At 30.9% G+C, this 22,632-nt stretch overlaps 4 protein-coding genes across 5 annotated transcripts; 1 reads left to right on the top strand and 3 right to left on the bottom strand.

The window, feature by feature from the left end:
• Positions 1-1,489: 1,489 nt before the first annotated feature.
• On the bottom strand, positions 1,490-4,261 carry LOC127069262 (uncharacterized). The gene is made up of 2 exons (XM_051006045.1): positions 2,673-4,261; positions 1,490-2,354 (listed from the first exon to the last, which is right to left on the bottom strand). The coding sequence occupies exons 1-2, from the start codon at positions 3,255-3,257 to the stop codon at positions 2,052-2,054; spliced, it is 888 nt and encodes a 295-aa protein (XP_050862002.1). The 5' UTR covers positions 3,258-4,261; the 3' UTR covers positions 1,490-2,051.
• A 1,622-nt stretch (positions 4,262-5,883) lies between these two features.
• Positions 5,884-9,504, top strand: LOC127069260 (START domain-containing protein 10-like). The gene is made up of 8 exons (XM_051006043.1): positions 5,884-5,993; positions 6,070-6,290; positions 6,611-6,787; positions 6,869-7,016; positions 7,095-7,247; positions 7,318-7,442; positions 7,506-7,628; positions 7,742-9,504. The coding sequence occupies exons 3-8, from the start codon at positions 6,632-6,634 to the stop codon at positions 7,844-7,846; spliced, it is 810 nt and encodes a 269-aa protein (XP_050862000.1). The 5' UTR covers positions 5,884-5,993; positions 6,070-6,290; positions 6,611-6,631; the 3' UTR covers positions 7,847-9,504.
• Positions 9,505-9,798: 294 nt separating this feature from the next.
• On the bottom strand, positions 9,799-12,984 carry LOC127069261 (acylphosphatase-2). The gene is made up of 3 exons (XM_051006044.1): positions 12,603-12,984; positions 11,629-11,755; positions 9,799-9,969 (listed from the first exon to the last, which is right to left on the bottom strand). Exons 1-3 carry the CDS (start codon positions 12,673-12,675, stop codon positions 9,855-9,857), a joined length of 315 nt encoding a protein of 104 aa, XP_050862001.1. The 5' UTR covers positions 12,676-12,984; the 3' UTR covers positions 9,799-9,854.
• A 2,097-nt stretch (positions 12,985-15,081) lies between these two features.
• Positions 15,082-22,106, bottom strand: LOC127069254 (uncharacterized). Of its 2 annotated transcripts, XM_051006036.1 has the most exons (5): positions 20,667-22,106; positions 17,418-17,570; positions 16,208-16,558; positions 15,739-15,943; positions 15,082-15,642 (listed from the first exon to the last, which is right to left on the bottom strand). In XM_051006036.1, exons 1-4 carry the CDS (start codon positions 21,255-21,257, stop codon positions 15,779-15,781), a joined length of 1,260 nt encoding a protein of 419 aa, XP_050861993.1. In that variant the 5' UTR covers positions 21,258-22,106; the 3' UTR covers positions 15,082-15,642; positions 15,739-15,778. The 2 variants fall into 2 exon arrangements, with proteins under 2 accessions (XP_050861993.1, XP_050861992.1); XM_051006035.1 differs by having other exon boundaries at positions 15,082-15,943; positions 20,667-22,104.
• Positions 22,107-22,632: the final 526 nt, after the last annotated feature.

Genomic DNA, 22,632 nt, shown 5'->3' on the forward strand with positions numbered 1-22,632 from the left:
ATTGTTAGACGCGAATACGGGTAGGATAGAAAGAACACTCGCGCGTGTGTCGGCGGGCACAGGCGTGGTGTTCTCGGGCGCGATGAAAAGTCCTGCGATAATGGACTTCGTTTGATTGCTAAAACCGAATAAATGACCGGTAGTGATACGGTCATCGGATGACTGTAGAGTGAGACGGTCTATGTGCTACTGAGGAGGATGGTATATGGCTATTTGTAAGGATGTTCAGTCCGTTGACTGACCCACCTTATATCTATAGTCACCTGAGTCCATGGTGAGGTGTATGCAACCCCGCGGGACCGCGAATTAGAGTAGAGTCACCGTTATTCTAACGCTCACGTGAGTGTTCGGGCGCGATTAAAGGTCCTACCGTGGACCTCGTTTTATTGTTCGAAATGCGAAAGGCACGGACGGTCGTGCTTAAAGGCGGGATGTGGGCATCCGAGGCTGACGGCCTCAACGTCATCCCTAGTAGGATACCGTTGCGGACTCGATGTCTCTGTTCGCTCATGTTACCTCGCGAACGCCGGGAACGCGGATTTTAGAGTAGAGTTGCCGTTGTACTAACACCACGTGAGTGTTCGGGCGCGAATTAAGTGTCCTACCGTGGACTTAGTTTTATTTGCTTAATATATAGATAAGATTACGCCGGTAATGCGTATTTTGTAGTAGAGTCATTCGGACACTCACGTGAGTGTCCGAGCGCGATTATAAGTCCTACCGGGGACTTCGTTTTATTTGTTCGGCGATTATTTGTTCACGCCGGTCTCGCGAATCTTAGAGTAAATTCCTCGTTAGCTCGTGGGTCCCCAGATGCAGCTACCTCCACGCGGTGGGACCTGGGTCGGTAGTACTTGCATAATATTGAAATCTTTGTCTTTATTTTATTTAAAATCTTTAACTAAATTATTTGTGTTATCTAAATTTTATAACTAATTTTTTTATATAATCATATTATGCAAGTACTACCGGGCGGATGGCTGCATATTTCAATGTTTTTCCAAAGTCTTTTTTCTGTCTAATTTTAGCTGTTATTTATATTTCCTCAAAACCTATATCTGAAGGTCTTTACTCTATCCATGAAAAATAGTAAATAACTGAAAGTAGATATCTTCTATAACCGAAGGGAAATCTTGCACTATTTTTCAGCGCCAGTAATTTAATGTATATAGATATACTCATATACATTCGAAAGTTTGAATAATGATCTTTTAAAACTCAAGTATTATTGTCCGGCAATTAAATTTTTTAAATTTAATATCAATTACTTTTTTGTATCCATTGGTAAAATCGGCTGTCTGTTATATTTGGATCTAATATATTCGATATAAATATCGTTTTGTACATCGATTTTAGACTACTGAAGAAAATCATTTCGGCCACATTCTAGGTAGATTTATTTCGTTTGCACGAAATTTTAGAATTATATTATTGCATATGTATTATTGTCTTTGTAGGAAACAATCGAACATTAATTTTTCAAACAACGTACCTTTCATTGCACATTTTATACATTTTAAATCACATTCTAATTCATGAATATACATTTTAATAATTCAATATAGATATATTAATACAAGTACATAATATTCTTAACATTTAGAGAAATGTTTTATTATAACTTTGTTTATTTAAAATTTTTAAATTTTAATTTCTTAGTTTTATTCTTACTGATATGTATACAGTTATTTAAATTGAGTTGCATGTCTTACATCTAAAAAAGAACATAGCATACTACCAGGGGCATACATTTAAAGTTAATTTTAATATTATAGATAGTGCTTTGAATTTCAATCATCGATAGAGTGTACATTTATGTACATATGGTTATCTATGTATAGGGGTTCTTCTCTCATGCACATACAAATGTTATTTATCAGAGACTATTTTTACATAGGTATGCTGTTATTAAAATAGTTTAATCAAATGAATCGTCGAACGTATAGTACTATGAAAAATATTTCGAATAAGATGTAATTAAATGCTAAATTATATAAGGTATAGATGTAATAACTTAGATATATTAAAATGAAATATTACAATGATTTCTGTTAACCATTATTTAATATATTTCGTATCGCATCTTTCGCTTTCTGTACTCCTAAGCGAAATTGTCCAAACTCCGGTCGCATTCTCATTCCGCGGTAATAATATACCAGACTCATCTCAAAATCACCAAGATAATATAAAGCTTCCGCTTTATAATAGACTGCACGAGCGTTTACCGAATCTTTTAATTTACATTGCAACGCAGTTTCAGCATCCTGCAATGCGTTTTGTGGATTGCCCAATAGAAGATAACATCTGCTTCGTGCTATCAATGCGTTAGTATCATTAGGACTCAATTCCAATGCCTTGAAAAAGAAAATATATAAAAAATATATAAAATATAATATATATAATATACATGTGTGTGTGTGTGTGTGCATTATGTTCTTTTTTTGAATCAACCACAATATATCTTAAATAAAAAATATCTCATACAGAAAAAACAACGGTAGTATTTTTTAATAAATAAATTTTTTACGCATTACTTATTAAGAGATAAAGAAATAATAACTCTTATTTGAGAGCAAGGAAAAATAGAACGTATCTAATTTATAAGATGTTAAACGATTTAAAATGAAATTATTTGTGGATATTATATGCATATTTGAGATTTTTCTCTGAACCTTATTTATAAAATTAAATGCTACATTGACATTGCCAAGTCGCATTTCTCGTTTTCCTAATTCTAGAATAGAGCCCGGCTCAGCCATATCTGAAAGTAATGGACTCTTAATGCGGTCTAGCCGCTTTTTTTGCTTTAAGGATTGTTTAATATCCTTGCTGCCCATATTAACGGCAGCAGCACGATCTTTATCCGTATAAATCTCTTCCTGACGTTGAGCAACATTATTTCTTTGCTTTATTCGAGATTTTTGCATCTGCACTTGAACTTCTATGAATGACGTATCGGTTTTTCTTTTAACTCGTTTATTAGTTTTTTTTATTTTATTAGAATCGCCATTAGCTGCATCTCCATTATCAAAATCATCATTTCCTTCATTTTTTCCAAGGCAGTGCCTCGTATGTGTTTTCTTATTTACATTCTTAGATTCTTCATTGGATTGTTTCGTGTCTATATCATCGATGCCAATACTTACGTAACTTTGCAAAAGACTGTGTTCGTGTAACGTAGGATTTAATATATCGTTTACTTGTAACTCCACAGAATTAAATACCGATGTATTATACTCGTTGTCTGTCTCACTCATTTTCTTTTTTTTTCTTTTTATCACACTTTCTTGTACTTTAGTAATAATATTTTTTTACACAATGTTTTTTTCTTAATGTTAAATACATACATGTAGATATGTATATAAATACACGATATTTAATTTTCTATTAAACAGATATATATATATATATATATATATATATATATATATATATATATATATATCATAAGTTAGTCACTAAAATACAGCAAACGAGTTTATTAAAAACCATCTTGTACAAGTAACAAGAACTCCATAATGCACCTGTGGGTTGAAACTACTGGTACGTGTGATTATCGACACCTTTACAGGTGGCTCGTTGCCTTAGAAACAGTCAACAACGCGTCACATTCCACACGTCCCCAAATGTGGACGTGTAACTAGGTAGATACATATATAAATTTTCCTTAAATAACTTGCACCACCTATTCCAAAATCAGTAGCTGTTAGACACCCTTCTGCGTTACGATTAAGTGATACTGTTGCTCACGAAAGGGTAAATATATATTCTGTATAATCGATGTTAATGATCATTCATTGATTGAGAAAATTGCGTACATATATATTTTAAGTCTTTTTAATAATTTTTAATACATTTTTGTACTTTGATTTTATTAAACCTTTAAATATATTTACTTATCTTATCGTGTTTTCTTTCTCATATTAATACGTACAATTTACTACATCATTTTTTATTTCTTATTATTTCATTGTAGTTAATTTACCGACGATTAATCGTTTATAACATATTTCGTATTAGTAATATAAATCCTACATTTTATCTTTCTTTTTTTTAGTTTTTTCTTCTTTCATTCTTTGTACATTTCTATTTGTTTCTTTTTAATAATCGTATATATATACATATATATATATACATATATATATATATGTATATACACATACACACGCGCGCGATTTCTTTTTTTTTCTTATTGTCGTTCTATTTTTAAAATCTTTCCTTGCTCCGAAATTAAAACGTTTACGATATTATTTTTATTATTTTTACGATTGTATTTATTTACCTGATTATATAAAAGCATAGCTTCATTGTAATTTTCACTTTTTACATGAACTGCAGCCTCGTCTACTCTTAGCTTAGCCTCTATAACATTTGTTGTACGTTTCACTTTTGTTGGCATCCTTTAAATCGATTCTTTATAACCATGCGATGTATATAATACACATGATGCACACTTGTTGATATAGAACATAGAATGTAGTGTTTTAAGTAATATTATTCCTGAAATTAAAAATATCAAAACTATGAACATTTATTTCGATTTAATTCTATACTTTTTATAATCTATTTCTATTACTTTTTATAATCTAAATTATAATATATTAGTTAACTCTTGTTTCTGGATATTGATTTTTTAATTTAAAAATAACATATTTTTGAAATAATAATATATATGTATATAATAATGGCCCAATTTCATGTCGTATTTGTATATAATAAAATTAATTTTATAAATGTTAAATTGTACAATGGCTGACCATACCAATTACGAAGAGTATCAAATAAACTTACAATAATAATCAGTGTCCATTCGATATTAATTCGATGTACATCGACTATGAATTCTTGTGCATACTTGTTACATTATCTTTTTTATAAATAAATAAATTGTCACTTAATAAAGATAACGTTTAAAAAGACTTAATTATCTTGGATTATGACATCAATACTTTGATTACTGACGCAGGTTTTCTGCCTATACTTTACGTAACTTCCCTACCGCTAGGATTAAAAAAATAATCAATAAAGAAATGCTAGAAGGGATGAGCGAATCGGCACATTGAATCTTGCCCAATCATACGTGTAAACAATAGTGTCAACACGTAGCTAACTTCACTTTGGTATTATTTAAATCCCCCACTAATAATGTATATACATATATATGTACAATATCAACTCGTCTTTATTTGTATCAAAATATTAATACTTGTTTAATAAAACGTGTACTTTGTTTGTTTTATGAATGGATCTGTTTTTTCATAATTACCGTTTATTTTATTTTTCTACGAATCATCATTATGTATGCATATACAGAAATATGGGAAATTATTTATTATTTCTTGCTATTTCTATGATTTTATTTACAAAGAAATAAGCAAATAAATATAATTAAAAAATTATGTCTGATGTAAGTATCGACAAATATATTGTACGTTCTTTGATAAAATATTTAAATTTACTTTTGTTCACCTTTTATCTTTTCATTGGCAAAACAAATAAAAATAAGAAGAAATCATTTTCTTTAATAAATATATCGTTATCCATTGTAATTTGATCACATAACCTATTACACAATTATATGGTAAATTAATATTTGTAAAGTTTAAAACTTTATTTCTCCGAGAAAATAATTGATAACCAAGTAGTATAACATATAAGTAACATAGAAAAAAGTTCAAATGTACCAATCAAGAACGTTGATAAATAAAGAATGCTTGCTGATTGGTAATTTTCGAGTAAATGCGCGAAATATCAAATTTGATTAGAAATGACTCGTCTAGAGAGCAATTATTATAAATATCATTACAAATTTATATTCTGATTAATGAAAGTAAAATAAAATTCGAACAATTTTAATCATTTTAAATTTCCTTCGCAATGGAGAAAGCAATATGGCGGAATTGTAATTGGTACTACGATGGCGTATGTTAGCATTATCTTTGGAGAAATGATCTTACGTGTCACGAATTAATGTTTCTTAACATAAAAAGAAGGTAATTATAATAATATAAAAGAATAATTTATCAAAGATTATTTTTTTTTCTCATACGTCCTGGACGTTATTTGCAGGATGTGAACACTATAAGTATTTATCAACTAACCTGTCAATTCTGCGCCGTACCGGTGCGACAGGTATAGTTTGTCAGCTTTTGTGATGAGAATTGTCGATGAATTTTATAGAATTGGCCTAATCATTATAATTAATAACGAACGTTTTAAGATAAAATCGACAATGATATGATTTGACTGTCATTATTTTAACATAATAATTTCCACCAGTCGATGAAAAGGTTAGTGTGTCATATATTTATATCTTTACCTATCTCATGAAATGGAGACATATTTCGATGATTTTCCGATTATAAACAGAATTGAATCAAATAAATGATAAAATAATAATAATAATAATAATAATAATAAATATAATATTTTATAATTTATAAAAATTACCATTTTTCTAAATTTTTCTTGTTTCAACCAAATTATTGAATTCTTGATGAAATATGTGTATCTATGAACATACACCGTGATGTGTACACAAATACGTATATACACATCAATAAAATGAATATATCAATTCATTCAATTATTATTCCAATTATTTTTTTAGAAACTAAAAATTTTATTTAAAATGGAGATTGGTGTTGTTAAGATCGCAGAGGATAAAGATTTTGAGAAGTTGAAACAGCTCTATGATAATAATAATGATTGGAAATTAGATTATAATAAGCCAGATTTGTCCGTTTGGACAAAGACTGTTCCTGGTATTAGTTTTAAAATGGTAAAGGTAAGTTTCAAGATCTAATCAAGTTATTTTATAAAAATTAAAATTATAACCAATATTATATTATGAATTATTATGTTGTAGATTAGAACAAGATTTTCTGATATTATGCCAGAAACCTTATATGATGTTTTACATGATCCTGACTATAGGAAAGTTTGGGATACTCATATGATTGAATCAAAAGATATAGGATTTTTTAATCCAAATAATGACATAGGATATTATTCTAGTTAGTATTATTTGTTTTATGATTATAATCTATGGTTTGTTAGCAATTACATTAGATATAAATGATTTGAATCTTTAGTGTCTTGTGCATCTCCATTGAAAAACAGAGATTTTATATTACAACGTTCGTGGCTTGATACTGGAGGAGAACAACTCATCATAAATCATTCTGTTTATCATAAAGACTACCCACCTAGAAAACATTTTATTAGAGCAACATCTTATTTGACAGGTACAGTTTTATCAATTTTTATCATAAAATTCATCACTTGTCATATGTATAATTAAATAAAATATTGAAGGTTATATTGTAAGGCCTTCCCGAAATGGAGATGGTTCAGAATTGGGTTACGTATCTCATACAGATCCACATGGAAAAATACCTGTATGGTTAATGAATAAAGTTACTCAAATATTTGCCCCAAAGGTAAAATATTTTTTTATCATAATAAATCATTCAATTATAAATAATTTATTCAAATTGAAACAGATGGTGAAAAAGTTACATAAGGCTGCTTTGGGATATCTAGATTGGAAGGTCCAAAATAACCCAAATTATAAACCATGGCACTTTCCAGAACAGATAACAGCACCACGAATACGAATAGAGGATGTAAGTTTATAAATTATAACATGTTTGTGAAATAAGATATATCTGTTTTTATTAATAGATGGATATATTCGACTAAAATTAGAATCTAGCTAATATTCGATTTATCATTATAGTGCGTTAAATCTACAGAAGAAAAAAATTCCAAAGCTAATTATGTTGATGAGTCTGAATTGAAAGAGATACCTCATAAACAATCTACAATAATGGACAATGATTAATATCTCGTAGTATTGATGTAGATCTTTGCATAGATAAGAGTAGAACTATATAGTATAGTCTGTTAGGTACACACTTGCAAAGTGCAAATCATGTGTACGTTTTTGAGAGGACAAAAGTTTATGATGTAACTACTGAAGTTTTACACTCCGCATTGCGCCTTGTTGGCTACTATTTTTAAATGATGATGTTATAAAGGACAAATTTTATCATGGCCTGCTTTACATTAAGTGCTAATTTAAGCTTTTTATAAATGAATCCTACGTATTGTTATAATATAAAATATAGTTCTATCTATTTCCAAAGAGAATTTAAGGAAATGCACAATATAGAGAATATATAGTTATCACTTTGATCTCTTTACTACCTACATTTTCTGAATATTTCAGAATTCTTATATATTGCATTTATATTAAACTATTATATATGTATTTTAACTGAAGAAACCACTTATCTCATATATTGTGTGTTTCTCATTAGTTATTATTAATATTCTCTTAACAACTGAACGAGTAAAGATGGTTTATGCCAGCTATAAATAATAAACCGTTATATTTTAGAGTGATATACTGTGATTATAGTGCAAATAATCTTATTATGTTTCTTGTTGAAACAGAAATCAAAACGTAGCTGCAACATTTTTACAACAATTTTCTTCCTTATGGCAAACCCGCCAATAGTGTTCATATTTATTCTATTAATTTAAAGAGCTTAACCTAAAATATTATTATTAACACATTTATTCTGAATTCTAATTTAAATAATTTTAAACGATCTTATAATGTGTGTAAGTAAAAGAAAAAGATAAATATAATAATTTGTTAAAAATATTAATATAGTCTGATAATAATGTGCTTCATATTTGCAAAAAAATTTATGATAAAGATTTCAATTTAAAAAAGACTTATTCACAGATTGTATTATTATCTACTAATGATAAAGTTTTTTACAATATTTCAAAAATTATTATATATACACGAGTTTAAATACTGTATCTGAAAAAGTAAAGTGAATTTTTTAAGATTTATTACCAACATAATTTATTCATTTTATCGATTTCCATACTTCTTTATAAAAGAATGGCTTCTAAAATCAAACTTAAGCGACCTAAATATATATATATATACACATATATACATATATGTCTATTATACTACATATATATATAGTTTGATAATGGATCTGTATTCGACTATTACATATATAATGTTATATTAAATGTTATTTTTTTCTTGTAAAATAGCTGTTTCTTATTCAGGTTATATTAATATATATATATATATAATCTAAGTCATTGTAGTACCATATAGTCTGTACAAAAATTAAAGAAATAGAGGTTTTCCACAAAATTGTTCATAATTTATAACATGATTCCTATATCCTAAGATCCAAAATATAATGAAACAATTGATACAAAGGACAGAAGAGAAAATTGAAAAAACCATGACAAGAACAAAAAAATTTTAAAATCTTAAAATTTTCCAGGGAACATAGAACGGTAATAAGAATAATTAATATATTATTACCATTGATTTTAGAATGTAAATAAAATCTTTCATTTATAGCGGGAAAATCATTCTTAGAAATTTAAAAAATTCATTATACGATACGCCATCTAGATACATGCGCTTTAATTACTTTGACTGACAGGCGCGCTCTTCGTAAAATTAAATGAATAAAGTATGAAATCGATAAAACTATAAAAAGTAAAATGTATTGTTAATTATAAAATAAATTAAAAACGATGAAAGTAAAATCATAGAATCACATTTTTTTATACTTATTTTATTTAAGACTCTTAATTGATACTTCATATTTACATATTTTTATAGAGTGTTTATAACTGACATGTACATACCTATTTACATTCATACATACACAAATGCCCCATTATAAATCATCAAACATTACATTCATTATTTCGCGAAGTAGAATTTCATATTACATATAAAAATAAATGAATTGTTTTGTTGAATTGTGTTTTCTCTGCTTTTTTTTTTTTTTTTCTTTTCAAAAACGTATGGCAAAACCTTTATATTGCGGTCTCGTGACGTTCTCCCACATTGTAAATTCGCAATGGTCAATTTCACTTCCAGGACTTCCTACCGTTGATAGCCACTGTGACCTATGAATAAAATGTGAATAAAGAAACAGTAATAACAATTAACGATAATAAAAGTAAACTAAAAAATTAAAAAAAAACAAATTATATATCTATCTATATTGAAATAATATATCGACATATAACAGACTAGGAACGATTTATATTGAAGCGGAAGGAAATTATTTCAAATCACAATCAAATTACGACTAAAGTCTATCATCAGTTAAATAGAACGTTGTACAGACATTTGCCGTGACGCCAATTGGCCGTTGAAATGAACTCTCGTCATCGAGCACGTGTCTCTGGTACAAGTAGTCTATACGTGTTATAACACCTTCAAGGGCCTCGAAATTATTCTTAGCTATCAAATTAGACCCAGCTTCGATTCGTACAGACATTGTATCGCATCACGTACATTGATAAACAGGTAAAATGAATGATGCATATAAGTACTTACCAAAAATAACTACACCTGTTTATTACACAAAGAACGATATATAATATATATATAGAGAGAGAGCTGTCACGAGCAACATGTCAGATTTAATCGTTCCTTGGTTGAAATTAAAATAGCAAATAAAAAAAAAAAAATGAAGAAGAAAAAGACAAAAATCGAGAGACCGTGAATAGATCGTGAAAGTAAAATAAGTATAAATGAAATTGACAATGGTCATCGCTTATTTTGACGGTTACGAAGAAGAAGGTTACCAGGCACTAGTCTAAGCTATTACTTCATTAAATCATCATTAAAGTCAGTCTTTGACCTAATGCTCGTTATTCGCTAATTCACAACTAAGGTCACAGGTTGTTAGATTCGTATTGTCTCATCGCATTTAAGGATCCACACAAAAAAGAATTGCGTCAATCGAAAAACTTTTTGAATTACCATTTAATCATTCACATGTTTTACGGATAAATCATCAATTTCGCGATCTAAGAACGTTCATGTCTTTTGATATTCTATCAATTTAATATTATTAACATTAATTATCTATGCAAATATATTCTTTCCATACGTCATTTAATCGTATCGTTTATTAAAAATCGAGTTACCAAAAAAATTAAAAAAAGATTAATAGATGCGCGCCAATGAAAAAGAAAAAGAAAGAAGACGTCGAATGACCGTATTTCAAGGGCAGTAGTAACCTTGAAGGACTACCTTCGTTGAACCAAGATGACACTGTGCGTTCTATGCGACATACATAGCTGAAGACGAATGACAGAGAATCGAGTCGACCCATGGTATGGGGTAACAAGCTCCTACAGCTATTATAGCACGCGTGCCTTTGGCAGCAAGATCTGATCCAGATAATTAATTGGTGCCACGGGCGATGACGTCCGCACTTCCGATTAAAATGGACCTTCTAGTAAAGAATTTTCACCTAACGATGTGATATTTCATTACCGTCAAGAGTGCTTCGCGTTCTTCTAAATCTCATGGAAAATTCGTATTTATAAAAGAAACCACGATTGCTTGATACTAGGATTTTAAGGTGAACTTGAAAATATTATGGGGTACGATAAGTTAAAAGTATATCGTAAAATATTCCTTGCCCATGGCAAAGAGACAAAAGTTTTTATATAAATATACATTTTTATATATCCTTTAGATTTAATCGTCATCCCCCATACACACATACTTTTTCTAAAATCTTTTCATTAAAACTGGAGTAAACTTACATCTGATCGACAAGCGCACGAGGTCCTTGCATCTTTCCAAGGATCGTCCCTGTTTTACTGTTTTTAACCCAACCACAGATTCCAAGCTGCAGACATAGATCCCTCACGTATTTAGGAAAATATACACCTGTAATTGATTGTTACATATTATTATTCTTGAGTATCATGGGAGAACGAATGTTCTTGTTCATTATTTTGTAATTTTAAGTCGAATTAATGCCTTCGAAAAATGAAAGAAATTTTACATCGATGTAAATAGATATCCCATTCCTTTCTTCGTCTCTTATCATTAATGCTACAGCGAAGATAAAGACCTAGTTAACGCGATACACGGCAAAGTATCGTTCTGTCCGCTTAGTCACGAGACAAGTGGCCATATCCGACTATTCATTTATTCTCTAGCGTTACCTCGTCTCTTAGGTCGTTGAATTCGTCTCGATCTTTTTTATTAAGGATGACGAAAGAAGAAAAAAGTCGAAAGACAATAGAAATTTCTTACGTGTTCTTAGATTGGATCGTTTTCAATCGTTATACCCTTTCTAAACACAAACGCAAAGACGAGTCATCGAAAATCGAGACTATTCTTTGGGGTTGAGATCGAGGCAATTGCAGAACAACTCGGTATATTTTTTGTAACAAATTGATCTATCTAAGATCGAACTGTTTCGTAGACAGATACCAATATTGAAACGTAATTATATGTTACATACGATCGTAAACGTTTCGTAAACGATAGACGAATTTTTATGTATCATTTTATCGACGAGAAAAATATTCAATTTCAGTATACAGCTTTATAATTTATTTTTTATTCATAAAAAACAAAGCAGAGCAAAGAAGAACAAATAGAGCTTTTTCGTTGCACATAATATTAATTTGCAAAGATCATTAATTGATAACTTAGAAAATCGATTTCATTAAAAATACGCGGACGAACGAATAGATTTCCTTAGTAATTAATTTACAATTCTTACCTTGAACTTTACCAAATACTTCGAATTCAACTGAAACCAATGGTTCGTTGCGAAGGGGATCGTCCGATGGCATTTTGCTTTATAATAATACGGATTATGTCCGGTATATAAAATTTTCTATAAATTAGATTCGTAAAAAATTATATTCGTAAACGGCACTTGTTCTTCAAAATTCGCTCCTAATTTCGTTCGTTGTAATCTTTCTTTCGTTTCGTTTTCGATTTAGCAATTTATTTGATACTATTTAAATACGATTCAGCTAAAAAATCGCCCGCGATTATAACTTCCGCGTAGTTCTTTTCTTACGTTAGCTTATCTTTCGTTCGCGAACGCACTCCTTCACCTTTTACAACCACGAGGCGACTCTTTAACTTTAACCGATTCTCGTTGCACGTCGCCGCTGAGACGCCTCAAATAGATTTCCCCACTCTTCGCGAATTGCATCGAGAATCGATCGATAAATAGTCGTCCCTCGATCACACCGATACGGCTTTCTATTGATTTCTTTTTTTTTCTTATTTTTCTTTCTTTTTTGTCTTTCCTTTTTCTTTTCACGTGATTGAACATCCATCCACCCTTAATTTCTCCCATCTCCGCCATCATCCTAACCCATTTCGCGAAGATCCACTTACGAACACGTTGTAATTTATACAAAATAGCTTATCGAGGCCGACAACCTCGTTAATATGTAAGATAGACTGATTAATCTTAAGCTATATACCGAGCGTGTCATTTAAAACTGATGTTGCAAATATCTCGATTACTTTTAATGATAAAAACTAATTTCTCATGATGAATTATGATTCATTGGAAGAAGATCGAATATTTTTACTTGGGAGTCATGTTTCTCAAAATATAAAGATCTACGACATTTCTGAACTTGATTTTAATTTGTTAAAATAAATCAAGATAAATTTTGTGAAAAAGATCATCGTTCTAATAATTTGAATATTTTGAAAAATATAATATTCAGGTAGAAGTTTTGATCCTTATTGCATATCATCCCCTTTAAATAAAATACATATTCTTTCGGAATAATTTATTTTGTCTTTATCACTAAAATAAAATATAACCGAGGTATTCAGGCTTCCTGTTTTAGATTTATACCCGATATATGTATATTATTGTTAGAGTCTTGATACCGACGCTTGTTGTATCTTCAAAATGTATATTAATATATATATATATATATATATATATATATATATATATATATATATATATATATATATATATACAGAAAGAGAATTTCTATAATTGGCTTCTTGCAGAAAGTTCTTTGTTGGAGATACGTTTGTTACTCGTTAATAAGAGAGATTTGTCATATTAATTAATATTATTATTTCTCTTTATAACAAATATATATATTCATTTAAAAATATACATTATTATTATAACGCAAAAGGTACTCGATAAAGTTGAGAAAATAATTTTTACAAAGGAAAAGATTATAATTGTACAACAACGATATATATTTCTTAACATATGCATCTATGAGACATATGAGTTTTCAATTTAGAGATAAAGGATTAGAACGAATTGATTTAGAGAAGAATTATCAGTAATAATCAAAGATACTAAATAATATGATAGACCTATCTGACAATCAATCTGTCTTTCAGATCTTTCTCAAATTCTTTCGTTTAACTTCTTTCTTTTTTCTTTTTTTTCGAGCAGAAACGATCTATCAATGGATCATCCAATAAAATAAGATTACTTTGATTAAGGAATTTGCTAATAGTGATTATAAAGAAAGTGACAATAAAAAATCAAAAGCGCCAATTGTTGTATTATACCGTATATTGCATAAATATTAAATGTAGGCCAGGAGGGCAGTCATTCATTGTGGAACTAAGCACTTCCCATTGACTTGCCCGCCATCCCATTGTTCCGTCATTATATCAGTTAATTAATTATTATTAAGCCGTGACGTAGTAATTGCCGTGCAAGAGTAGAAATCGTATGTGAGTACAGGATACGACGGGAGAAGGGGTTAGGATCTATTTATAATGATCGTATGCAATCTATTACCACTGGTCTATTCAAGGTCTTCCATTTGGGGGTATTGGATAGGTTGCTCGTTATGAAAATTAATTGGAACAAAAGTCTTTTTTTTTCTCTGATATTCCGGACTACGTTTAAACGAAGTATGGAAAATTTTTAATGATTTTTTTTTAAATCAAACGATTAGGATCCGATCTGATGAAGGAACTATTATTTAAATATATTCATTTAAATAATCTTTAAAGACGATCATCGATTTGTTTTTAAATATCATTGAAAAAATAAACAATGAGACGCAGTGATCTGTGTAAAGTTGGATTGAAAGTATTCGTGCTGACACGATTAACCCTCAATGATTGACTGTATTTGCTTTTATAATACTCACTTAAAAACGAGCAATCATTGGATAAATTTAAAGAGAACATTCGGCAGAGCCTTCCGACTTTTTAGAGGATTAATATACGTAAACATGTAATAATTTTGAGATGATTTATTTTCCAATTTATTCTATATTCATCGATATTTCAATACGAAATAATCGAGGAATGCATATTATTGTTTCGTCATTATAATTAACGTGCAAGAAAAAAATTCATTCAAATGACACGTTTCTTAATCGTGTTAATAATAACAATTTACAATGGAGTATTGTGCATTTGACAAACTTTACGACGAGTATTCATTCATACGAACATTTTATTATTAACGTCGTTCACAGCCGCTCGCATTTAATTTACAATGTTCACACTTTCCTTCTCCGTTCCCTTTTACTTTCTTCTTGACGAGGTTAACGATTGTTTTAGTTGCTGTTAATACTTTTCTTTTTTTTTTTACAAATCGTCCTCCTCTTTCTTTCTCTATTTTCATTCCAATTTTCTTCACTTGGTTAGTTGGATTGATATTACGTAGACGTTATAAAAGAAAGCACTGAAAGCATTTTTCCTAGGCTTGTACATTTCTATTAAGCGTAAATCCAATACAACCTTATTTCCAATTTGGTTCATATTATTGATCCTTTTGATTCTGAACATGTCGCCTACGTAAAAATCAACATTGGCAAAGACGACATTTAAGGGTTGGAGAGATTTAAAAGAAGATCACGGTATTGCGGCTTTCACGAGTGAATATGTACCTTCTTCCCTACGAACGCATTCAATGGATTGGCAGTAATCTTATACGAGAGATTCGGGATTTCCTGGAATGATCGTAGTCGATGTACTATTCTGAAGTAGAGCTCCGTTCTCAGCATCCTTGCCGGTTCCATCGGTACAAGAAGCGAAATCCTTGGACGCGTTCAAAAGATTTCGCCTTCTGGCTTCCTTTTTCTCACGTTCGATCTGAAAATGTGTTTTAACGTGATTAAAATTATTTTGTAATTTTCAGAGAAAGAGAAAGAGAGAGAATTTGAAACAGATCTACAAAATATTTCCTAACAGTGATCCTGTTGTATAATACACGAAAAAGAATAAGTCGAAAGTAATCAAATAAAATTTGTTCATACGATTTAACTTCTTTTAGGAAATCATATTAAACGTCGACGTGTTCTTTTATTTTAAACGCGTTAAAAAAAAAGAAAAGAAGAAAAAAGAATAAAAACCAACCTTGAAAAAGAGTCGAAGATAATGACAAGGAAAGATAACGCATTTGCCCTCTTCCTCCTCGGCGTCAATGTAAACACCACGAACGAGAATGGAGTTACTGCAATTGAGTAGTAGGAGAAAGACGAAGCAACCTACGGATGTTATCCAGCAAGAGAGTACTAAATTATTCGGCAGAAGCCATAGATCTAATAAGTTCCAAATACCGCGCCAAACATTGACGGTTCCTAGGAAACTAAGAAGGAGAAAGGCATCGGCTGCTATCAGACGAGCGAGACCTTCCAAACGAGCGCAGACGTAGCGCATCAAGGGTTGTAAGCTAAACGTTACGACTACTATTATGTAGCCGATTGCCTATGAATGAATCATTTATATATTATATGTATAAATAATTCTTTAAAACAAATTACAGAAGAAAGATATATACATATCTATGCAAATTATAATGACTTTTCTATTTTGATGACACATCACAATGGTGTTAAATAATTACTTTATTTTTTAGTCATCTATATTTTTTTGTTTTTGTTTTTTAACAAAATTCCTACATTTACGCTAGATGCAATATCGTTAATACACAAAGTGGTTCGTCTCTAATACGATCGTATTAAATATTTCGTTTGTCCTTATGCAGAAATAATTATATTTCAAGAAAAAATTGATAAGATTATTGCAAGAAAATTACACAATATGTCTCAACAAATACTCTTAAGTTTACAATTAGATTTTTATATATTCTTTTAATAATACAAAATTTGCTGAATCATATATATTACTGACTACCTGACTAAAGAAAAAAAAAAAAAGGAAAAAGAAAGAATTGTATTGGCGATTATATTCTGCAAATCATGCAATTAATGCATATGTCCTATTTTTATATTATCTTAAGCAGGTCATTACTGAACAAAAAACCCAACAAACAAAAAAGATAAAACAGTAGATTATCATTGTTAAATACTTTGTAGATTAGATTAGACCGATCTATTGCCATATCCTTATCTACTTAAAAATATTATTATATATATTATAAACGAAAAGAGAAAAACAGACGAAACATGTTATGTTGCACCAGTGTATATTTCGATTAGAGCTAATCATTAACTTATCGATTTTTAGGTGGATTCTAATTTCTGCAATTTGTCTATATCTTTTATTATACACTATATATCTTATTACATATAAGTAAATTGATTATTTAATTGCCAATACTTACGAGAGAACCTAGAGCAGAGTATTCCCGATCTTCTGGAAGAAGATAGAGATCAAAGAGGATCCAGACTCCTCTCCAGACAAACACAACTAGTGTACCGACGACACCAACGCTAAACGCACAATCAAGTAAGTACAACGACCAGCCCCTCGTATTCTGTAAGCATACAAAAGTATGTTATATAATTTAATTATTTTATTATATAATATACTTGATTACTATATCTATTATATAATATATTTAATTATTATATATATGTGTATGTGTACACATTTAATTACTCAAACATTAAAAATATATAATACGTAAATTAATAGATGAATTTTAGCTAATAAATATTTGCAAAAAGGAAGACATCTTTCCTTTTTTATATATCGTAGGATATAACTGATGACGAAATTTAAAATGACCATTACGTGATATAAATGGTCAATGGATATTATTAAAAATAGAAAAGATTAATAGAAAAACTGTTAATATTTTAATTCAAATATTTCTAAATATAATAATTCGTCGCAACTTTGACACAATCCTTGACACTTAATTATATTTATACTGATCATTCGTTTTACAAAATACTTATCATTAATTTAATAAAATATTCATCAAATAAATAAAGACGGTTTTAAAACGTGAAAACAAATGATACGTTAGAGGAACAACACCCTGATTTGAGCATCATCTTTCTTTTTTTGTCGTTTTGAAAAATAAATTCATTTCAAATTATGCATACGCCGTGGAAGAAGATAAGCCATACATTTGGGATTCGACGATAAAAATATTACGATAAATGGAAAGAAAGAAAAAAAAAGAAAAGAAAAAAGAAGAAGCAGAGATAGAAGATCATTTTTGAACAGGTAATTCTGAATAGCTAAGCAAAGAAATACCTTTGCCGCTAGAAGTTCGTGAATTGTCTTCGACTTCGTATATGGTGGGTCGCCATGAAAACCATTCGAATCAAGCGGCAGAAGGTCGAAGCGGAGAAAACTGAAAAAAAAAGAAAAAAAGCAAGTCTTCGTGAGGAGATTTCTACAAAGCGATTTCTGACACGCGCTGCTCAAATCAGTTTGCGCCCGATCGATAAAGATGATATCGATACTATAGAGTTAGGTTACTATAGAAAAGAAGACATAGATAGAAATGAAAATTTGCAAAAGCGTACATTTGGCAAAACGAACTTGGAATTTTCTTTCAGAAAAAGATAAAGTGGTAACTGCGACATTCGAGAAAACAATAGAGCTATGTTAGATTACGAAGATGGAAGAATGTATCGATCATTATCAATACTTTCAATTCAAATCATTGATCATTGCTGAATAATCGTCGCATACGATTAAAAAAAATATATAATATATACTAATAAATAATAATTTAATTAATATATTATATAAGATAATTAAAATTCTCCTGAAAATCAAGTCGAAGGAAGATAATGTTATTCGATAGGATGTTCGAGACGGTAGAACAATAATTCCGTAAACGTCGACTGTAACTCTCGATGAAACTTAACTGACGTTGATCTCCAATTTAGCCATTAGCCAAATTGAATCGACTCCTATCTTGAAAAGAGTGAAATACGACTTGCCCGTTCAAATGCCAGTTTCTTGGAGAAGCCTTCTAATCTTTCATTTCTAATTCTCTTTTGGAAGATAAATTTATTTCTGTTTGGTTTTATTAATGGGAGGGAGGGGGGAAAGAAAATGATAAAACATATTCGCAGACGGACTTATCGAACTATTTTTGAAACGATCGTGTTTCGATGTTAGAAACGAAAAGATGAAAGAACCATCGAAACCTATTAAATCCTTCCTATCGATGATAACAGAAATTTATACGAGTAGATAGCGTAAATGCATTTACTTATGCTTGAACGTTATGCCTCTGCCTGTATGGATCATAAGCGCAATACTGATCACGATCGGGGGAGATAGCCGGAAACTGTGCTTATGCGTGAACGATGTGGAACCTCAAGCGCTTGTAGGATATGCAAAAATTCAGCGTTCGCGACCATTTTCTCAATAGTAGAAAAATCTTCTATAATTTTCATCGGCCACTATCAAAGTGATCCCTATATATTACTTTAAATCCACACTTGTTATTTTTTATCACGTCGATACTTGCAATACGTTTGATTAATAATAAGTAATGTGACATTGTTTCAACTTGACCAATAATTTTATAGAAAAATGGAAAGAGAGAGAAAAAGAGTAAGAGAAAGAAAATAAATGAACAAGATTATTATGAATTATCGTATAAAAAATATTATAATAAATAAAATAAAATATTCATTACAACTTTCTTTAGATTTCAGTTACGTGTCATCGAATAACCAAAAGTCCGCTCGTTGAACTCTTAAAAGGAATTGCTCATGGACAATGTTCATTGAGCAAACGGACTGTTTATAAGATTAATGGTATAAAAGAGATATAATATGACTCGTGTGCACTTTATCACACGAATTAAGATGATAATTTGTTTAATCATTGCGATCAAATAGGGAACAATGTGTGTCTACGTAACAATATATATGTATACGTAACTTATTTCGTTTTATCACTTAGACAGAACCTCTACATGTTTGTAATTTATTAACACCGTTGAGAAGAAATTGATAGCTTTAATATAATAATAATCCTCGATTCGTCATAGAACTGTCAATTTCAGCGGAAAGTATTTTGTCATATTCTTATCGGCACGTGTCACGTTGTACCGCGTTAAGCAAATCGCCCCTTGACGGGAGAGGGCTCGGTTTAATCTCATCCGCTTTATTTTTTATTCGAAGATCGAACGTCAATCTAAAGTTAGAAGAATGATCGATTGACGATCAATCTTAACAACGAGTTAACTTTAAGTATATTTATGCTTTGCGCAAATCGAAAACAAGCCGAATGATTCGTCTGTCGAATCAAATGATAAAATAAGATGAATGGGTCGAAGAAAGAAGTATCGAGAGAATAAAAATTAATGAATAAGAAACCTCGCGACCAAATATCGGGTCACAAAAAAAATTAATTCATTTGTAAGAAATTTTCAGAAAATTCTCGCGAGAATGTTCTTTCGATTTTCCAATAATACCAGTAGTAAATGAAGCATAGTATCTTTAAAATAATATACACTATACTCCGATTTTACCGAGTTTATAATAAATTGTCTAAACATCAAGGCCGCGGTACCGTCGCAAACAAATATTTATCGGAATAATAATAATAAATAAATATAAAAGAAATAATAATAATAAAAAAGAAAACTTACATTTACGCGAAACATAGTCTGCACTTCGAAGTATCCAGGACAGGAATCGAGGCTAAGGGAAAAGGGCGGCGCGGAAACGTTTCTGATAGCACGCATAATCGCGAGGGCCAAAAGACTGACCGCAGTGGTAGCGAAGACGGTGCTAGGTATCAGTTCAGTGTAAAGATCGAGGGCTTGCCAGGCGCCACGCCATGCATTCACGCAACAAAAGCCAAAAACAGCTGTGTAGAATCTTGATCCCGCGTAATAGGACAATCTATGCTTGTCCGGATGTAAAAGATCGTTTAAACGATGTTGGGTAATGCTAAAGACGAAGAGTCCGATAAATCCTATTGCTACTGAGACGAAACTACTGAAGACTGGATCGTCTCTGTAGAGATAAGCGTCGCTAAGACCCCATGTACCTCTCCAATAACCAACCACAGCTGGTGCAGCTACTATCGCCGAAAATATTGTATCCAAGATCGTTAGGATCATATAATGAAGCCGATTCGACGATTGACTGTCCAATCCTCCCGTCATACCAACACCAGCACGTAATTCGACCATCCTTATCCAATCTTGATCGAGTCTAGTCGCGCTGTTTGTCATCGTGCATGATTTGTTCTTTTACTCTTTCGTCTCTCATTAAACAACGAAGAGAATCCTCTTTTTCGTAATTACATCCAATCGACGGTCGCGCATTATTCGTCGAAATAATTAATTCTTCTTTATTATCCACTCATTCGTTAAAATTGTCCCTATGAGATTATCACGTTTATCGTGTCTCCTCTTTTTCCTCTTTTCTTTCTTCTTCTAACCTTTCTTCCTCTATACAATCGACGATCCCAAAATCATCTCAATCGTTTTTCCGAATAGATCTTGCCGTGATTATACGCCAATGTATCACGCGATTCCCATCGATAATAATATAAATGATTCTTGCATCCTGTCCTCTAAACATCTTCACTCGATATCACCGTCTAATAGAGATCACTTCAATATCATCCCACCTATGACACCTCTAATTTTTCTCTCTCATCCCTTACTTTTATAACCCCTTTCTTCTACAAATCCTACGAGAGAATTCGTAGAAAGTCTTGAAAGGAAATCCGCAAATTATTAGACTTGGATCGTCGTCTTTGAAAATTGGGTGGGTGGCGGTGAATGGGCGAGGGAGGAGGGAGGAAGCGTGAGGTAGAGAGAGAGAGAGAGAGAGAGTGACAGAAGAAAAAAAGAAAACTACGAACGTTTCCACATATACCAACTTCGATCCCGAGTGTTTAAGTATTCAAGAGAAATTATGGTAGCACCAAAGACTATGACGACGATCGGCCGATCGACAGGTCGGAAAGCGGGTGAGTACTGACTTCTGTTTAGCCACCGCTATCTTTTATCAACCGTCGAGTACCAACACTCTCACATTATCGTAAACGACACTCTCGTGTGGACTACGACACGGAGAATAGTATAGTCCTCTCCTCTCCATCAAGTTTACCATCGAGGCACACCGACACCCCCCACTCGTGTATCTGTAATAATCGTTCCATCTACGATACACTATCACGAATTAGATCATTGGATGGATACGCCTGTTCCCAAAACGATGATGTTCAACGTTTTCGATCTCAGTTCAAAGAACGCTATTGCGTTTTCGCACTTAAGAATGTTCAATATAGCACTCTCACAACTAGCCTGTATCTACGTGCCTAACATCCTTCATCGTACAAAGGGTTGCATAACATACGGGGCAGACATGTGCATAAAAAAAGTATATACACGTATTTTTTTTATAGAAATATTCCTTTTGTAAATTTCGAAAAATTATATTAGTTATCAAATTCGTAATAAATATAATATATTGCATATATATATATATATAATATAATATAAAATATAATGATAATCTATCACTTTTAATATAAGATATAATAATAATTATATACACTTTTCATATATCCCATTATCGTTTGCGGAAATATATATA

The sequence above is a fragment of the Vespula vulgaris genome, chromosome 15 (genome assembly GCF_905475345.1).
Source record: "Vespula vulgaris chromosome 15, iyVesVulg1.1, whole genome shotgun sequence".
Taxonomy (NCBI): domain Eukaryota; kingdom Metazoa; phylum Arthropoda; class Insecta; order Hymenoptera; family Vespidae; genus Vespula; species Vespula vulgaris.

What these genes read in the sequence shown, in the direction of transcription:
- LOC127069262 (XM_051006045.1), bottom strand. Translation starts at nt 3,257, where the DNA reads ATGAGTGAGACAGACAACGAGTATAATACATCGGTATTTAATTCTGTG. An exon ending in CATTTAATTTTATAAATAAG is followed by an intron (nt 2,355 to 2,672) that starts GTTCAGAGAAAA and finishes TTCTTTTTCAAG; the next exon opens with GCATTGGAATTGAGTCCTAA.
- LOC127069260 (XM_051006043.1), top strand. Translation starts at nt 6,632, where the DNA reads ATGGAGATTGGTGTTGTTAAGATCGCAGAGGATAAAGATTTTGAGAAG. An exon ending in CTCAAATATTTGCCCCAAAG is followed by an intron (nt 7,443 to 7,505) that starts GTAAAATATTTT and finishes AAATTGAAACAG; the next exon opens with ATGGTGAAAAAGTTACATAA. An exon ending in CACGAATACGAATAGAGGAT is followed by an intron (nt 7,629 to 7,741) that starts GTAAGTTTATAA and finishes TTATCATTATAG; the next exon opens with TGCGTTAAATCTACAGAAGA.
- LOC127069261 (XM_051006044.1), bottom strand. Translation starts at nt 12,675, where the DNA reads ATGCCATCGGACGATCCCCTTCGCAACGAACCATTGGTTTCAGTTGAA. An exon ending in AGTATTTGGTAAAGTTCAAG is followed by an intron (nt 11,756 to 12,602) that starts GTAAGAATTGTA and finishes AATCAATTACAG; the next exon opens with GTGTATATTTTCCTAAATAC. An exon ending in CGTGCGCTTGTCGATCAGAT is followed by an intron (nt 9,970 to 11,628) that starts GTAAGTTTACTC and finishes TTTTATTCATAG; the next exon opens with GTCACAGTGGCTATCAACGG.
- LOC127069254 (XM_051006036.1), bottom strand. Translation starts at nt 21,257, where the DNA reads ATGACAAACAGCGCGACTAGACTCGATCAAGATTGGATAAGGATGGTC. An exon ending in AGACTATGTTTCGCGTAAAT is followed by an intron (nt 17,571 to 20,666) that starts GTAAGTTTTCTT and finishes GTATGCTTACAG; the next exon opens with AATACGAGGGGCTGGTCGTT. An exon ending in ATCTTCGACTCTTTTTCAAG is followed by an intron (nt 15,944 to 16,207) that starts GTTGGTTTTTAT and finishes ACACATTTTCAG; the next exon opens with ATCGAACGTGAGAAAAAGGA.